The sequence below is a fragment of the Daucus carota genome, chromosome 8, assembly GCF_001625215.2.
Source record: "Daucus carota subsp. sativus chromosome 8, DH1 v3.0, whole genome shotgun sequence".
NCBI classification, from domain to species: domain Eukaryota; kingdom Viridiplantae; phylum Streptophyta; class Magnoliopsida; order Apiales; family Apiaceae; genus Daucus; species Daucus carota.
This window is the reverse complement of record NC_030388.2, coordinates 3536092-3540967: the sequence shown is the minus strand read 5'-3', so window position 1 is coordinate 3540967 and position 4876 is coordinate 3536092. Positions and strand designations below refer to the sequence as shown.

General features: G+C 38.2%; 1 protein-coding gene across 1 annotated transcript; it reads right to left on the bottom strand.

Moving 5' to 3' along the window:
• Positions 1 to 920: 920 nt before the first annotated feature.
• Positions 921 to 4663, bottom strand: LOC135148388 (uncharacterized). Its single transcript, XM_064083477.1, has 2 exons — positions 2808 to 4663; positions 921 to 2353 (listed from the first exon to the last, which is right to left on the bottom strand). Exons 1-2 carry the CDS (start codon positions 3234 to 3236, stop codon positions 2216 to 2218), a joined length of 567 nt encoding a protein of 188 aa, XP_063939547.1. The 5' UTR covers positions 3237 to 4663; the 3' UTR covers positions 921 to 2215.
• Between the last annotated feature and the right edge of the window lie 213 nt (positions 4664 to 4876).

Sequence of the window (4876 nt, the reverse complement as noted above, 5' to 3'; positions counted from 1 at the left end):
TCAGACATAAACATGATCTGCGGAGATTGATGATCCCATCTCCAGGAGGGGATGTTCCTATTGTTAGGATGTTCTTATTGTTAGGAATTGTCCCACATCGGTAGTGAAAAGGGCATAAAGATATAATATAAGCAGCGAGAACAACTCCAAATAGAATGATGCCTTTTGAGAGGTGACCAGAAACAAAGCCGTGCAAGCTCCTTTTAAGTGCCAGATACAGCTAAAGATCAGAATAAAGTTCATCGTACTCATCATCATCGCCAATCAATTTGTCCTGGCACTGCATGATTTGTGGAAGGGGCCAAATGAAAAGAGACACGGAAGACTTTAACAGTGATCTATAAGTGCAACCAGTGCATGATTTGTGGAAGGGGCCAAATGAAAAGAGACACGGAAGACTTTAACAGTGATCTGTAAGTGCAACCAGCGCGAGCGTATATGTAAGTTACCTAGAATATAAGAATGCTGTACTAGATCTGTATATATGTCTGCCATGAACTTCTTTAACAAGTTTAATATGTTAAACATTTCTTTTGCAGCTCATACTTGTTGCCTAAAATTGAAAAGCCTAATGCCCAATGGAGTTTGGTTCTGCAATTCAACTTTTGTACAGGTATTTTAATATGTTAAACATTTCTCGAGGAATGGATGGACACTAGGAACTGTTATGGGCAGCTCCTTGAGGATCAGTTGTTCCTCTGGACCATAGCACGAAGTTTGATGGGTCGGCATGGACAAAGGAGGTGTTTTGGAGCTGTGGATTTGTATCAAAACTACTAACATTAACTGTTTATATCTTCGCTCTTAATGTACATAACGATGCTATATATGTAGATAATTTTTTTCTCTGTATTATGACAATTCAGTGACCAATGAATTTATCTATTCAAACCTTGATATTCCACTTTTTTTTTGTTCACAGTTAGGTATGTATCCGCGAGTTCAATTGAAAACAATCCAAACATGACTTGTTATGAACACCCTATCACGACTCACTCAAATTTATATATGCTCAAAATGACTTGAAAATGTGCGGCTTTGTACCCACATTTTCAAACGCAAATATGGTATAACGAATAAATTGTGATGCCATATGTTTGGTGAAAATTTATAATAAATGAATTCGAGCCAAGGAGACAGAACATCAGTTTGAAATTACTAAAGGAGGAATAGGCAGAGCAGTGAAAAGATGGCAAGAGACAAGATCAAAAAGTTGATAGGGTTGCTTGGAAATTAATTATATGTTTCAAGAGAGGCACCAAATATTATTTGGGGACTAATAACAATGAATTAATTTTTTTGCAAAAAAAAAATGAATTAATAATACAATTCACTAGCAGTAAAGAATTTTTAAGTTCTTTCTTTCTTTTCAGACATAAACATGATCTGCGGAGATTGATGATCCCATCTCCAGGAGGGGATGTTCCTACTGTTAGGAATTGTCCCACATCGGTAGTGAAAAGGGCAGAAAGATAGAATATAAGCAGCGAGAACAACTCCAAATAGAATGATGCCTTTTGGGAGGTGCCCAGAAAAAAAGCCGTGCAAGCTCGGTCCAAAGCGGACAATATCATACTATTTTCGTGTTAGGCTCGCCTAGCAAGCCTAACAAGTAGTATCAAAGAAAGAGTTAGGATCGCCTAGCAAGCCCAACACCTACACCTGATGGAGCTATACAGCTTATGTCAGAAAGACATGACGAAGAGCCTAAGGACAAACACAGAACTAAATAAGATGAAGAGTCAAAAGAGTCAAAGAATGAGAGCTAGTTACATTTATATTGAAAGAAACATGGTAAAGAAACAGGAAAAAGTAGCACAACCACTAAGAGTATCTCCGATTGATCCACTGGTCCTGAATACTACTTTGAAATGTTAAACTCCTACTAAACATGTCATGAAGGTTTTCTATTGTTTTAGCAGAAAGATAGAGATGATTCAGTACTGATATAACCTTTTGCTTGTTTTCAAAATCATCTAAACCCTCCACCTCTTCTGCTCCGCACAAGTCCTTCCCATTAATAGTCACCATAGGGAACCTTACCCTGTCATTACCTACCAGCTCTCCTAGCTCTCTCATATACTCTGACTCTTTTCAACAATTCCTCTCCTCAAATAAGACATTCCCACTCATCTGAATATTCTTTACCAGCCCATTTGCACCTAGGCCATTATCAACACTAATTGTGTAAAGAATCACCTCGTCATTAGATGGTTTAGGTCTCAACATTGATGATGAAGAACTGCCTTGTGAACTTGGACCGTCTGGTGTAGGAAGGCGGCATTGTGGGAACTTGGCAGCCAATTTCTCTCGAAACAATTTTACAGTGTTTTGGATAAAGGTGCTCGGCAGCCTGAAAGTGATATATTAAACAAGCAAAGTTTTTAAAAGAACACTTTGACAATGACGAAGCTAACATCAAATTATCCAAGGGATATATTTTAAGTTCTATGATTCTGCATAGTACAGTAGTGTTGTGAGGTATATGATATCTCTCACTCGACTATATGTAAAATAACATAGTTTAAATCTCGAATTTCCTTTTTCATTTTTATCTGACTTTTGCAAATATTTTAGATGTCGAGATACAAGCATTTCATAACCCAACACCTGTCAAACAATGAGCAATGAACATACAAGTTCAACAAGAATTTATTAGACTTCCACATTCTACCATGAGTATGCTGGAAATATAAAGAAAAATCTAATTATGTACACATTCAACAACTATTGCTGATGCAATAGTTTCTCCAATTGAATAACTCTGCAAACGTTCTATATATATGAGCGAAGTCTTAGAAACCTACCCCATCAATCGAGCTCCTTCTGCCGAATGGAAGGCTTTTCAATTCTCTTTCGGTGACATAAAGCACATTCAATGCTGACATAATAAGCTTTTGCTTGTTCTTAAAATCATCTAAACTCTCTACCTCTTCTTCTCCACACAAATCCTTCCCATTCACAATTACCATGGGAAACCTCACCTTTTCTTTACCCACCAGCTCTTCTAGGTCTTTCAAATATATTGGCTCCTTTGAACAGTTTCTCTCCACAAATACAACTTTTCCACTCAAGAGAACCTTCTTTGCCCATCCATTTGCGTCTAGGCCACTGTTAGCACTCGTTGTGTCAAGAATTACCTTGACGTTGGATGAAGACCGGCCTCGTAAAACTGATCTTCCAGGCTCTGGGAGCCGGCATTCTGGGAACTTGGCAGCCAGTGTTTCCGTAAACATATTCACAGTATTCTAGATGAAAGTGCTCTGTTGCCTACCCAAAAACCAAACACATTATTATCCAACAATCCATAAATACAATAATATGTCTTGACACATGTTGACAAGTATAGCATTCCTGATCTAATTATAGAAAGAAACTTACTGAGAAAAGCATGAAATGTTGGATAATTGAGAAAAATCAGAAAATTTACCCCTCTTCTCGAATAATATTGCTCTCCACTTCTCCACCTTGTCATTGTGCCTCGCTTTATGCTTTTCTAGTGCGATTCCATAATTTCCTAGCTTTATGTATAAGAGCCCGTTTGTCGGACTTTATGACTTCTCACTTAACGTGATTTATGAGTTAACGTGACTTATGTGATTAGCTGGGAGTTTAAAATATTTGTTCGAGTAATTTTGACTTATTAAGGACTTATGAGTTACTAGAAATATAAAAATAGAAATTAAAGTGATTTATAGGTAATTTATGTCTTATGAGTAATTTTTAACAAAAAAAAGTTTAAAAAATTCGACTCGACGAAAAAGTACCTCAAACTAACTTGTGGCTTTAAGTCAGTTTCTGACTTGAAGTCGGCTTCCGACATATTAGAAAAACGGACATTTTTCAGCTTAAAATTTGAAACTGTTTTAAGGCCGGACAAACATGCTCTAAAACATACTTCCCCAGCCAGGGTCGTCTTCAAGTGAGGAAGTGAGATCATCCCAACAAGCCTAAGTATGGAGTGCCCTCAACAAGGCCTAGGTTAGAAAGCCCAAAGGCTAGCGACCCCCACAGGCCACATCATTTCTAGCAGCCACCATCTCCTTGGGAAGGCTTGATAATTTCTCATATTAGGAGCCCATCTATTAATCTATGTAGGGCAGTCCAACATAATTGTAAACCGAGGTGACTTGTGATATCTACTAAATGAGCCCATCTTAATGGTCCTTCAGTTGTGGGTCGGCCACGGCTCATGAGAATTTTGGGAGTAACATCTTATTAGAACAAAAACCTATCCTGCATTCTTATTTTGATACCATCATCCCTTCCTCTCCTTGTTTTTTTTGAAATAAACGTACTTGCTTTAATAGATAATATCATAATCTAGGACATGAATGAGAAAATCAGGTGGGTTATCATACTACACCTCTAAACCTGACATAGAATAGGCGGCTTTTGCTAACACATGCGCCACACTATTCGCAGATCGATAATCAAACTGAACTAGCAGTGGATTTAATTGCTTTAAAAATTGAATACAATCAACTACTATGGTACCAAAGTATGCCTCTCGTGGAGTTCCATTACAAGCCATAGCAAGTGATTTAGAATCCGTCTCAACAATACAGTGTTCATACCGTCGTTCTATCACCCAAGATAATGCTTCTTTCAAACTAATTGCTTCCGCCTCTCTTGGCAGCCACGCACCCGCCACCTTCTGACATCTTGCACCTACAAACTGCCCCTGAGCATCAGGAAGAACACACCCAACAGTCCAACACCAATGTGACCATCCTGGAAAACTGCAGCATCAATATTAAGCTTTAACCACCACAGCTCTGGTTTCTGCCAGATTCGATCGCCTATACTGCCATGTATTTTTCCTCCATCCAGCCGGACTTGAGCTTCTTTTTAATCTCTGAACAAATTTGTGGCA

Bases quoted from the DNA above. Each gene is read 5' to 3' on its own strand.
- LOC135148388 (XM_064083477.1), bottom strand. From the start codon at position 3,236: ATGTTTACGGAAACACTGGCTGCCAAGTTCCCAGAATGCCGGCTCCCA. The intron at 2,354-2,807 runs GTAGGTTTCTAA...TATCACTTTCAG, and splicing joins GAAGGAGCTCGATTGATGGG to GCTGCCGAGCACCTTTATCC.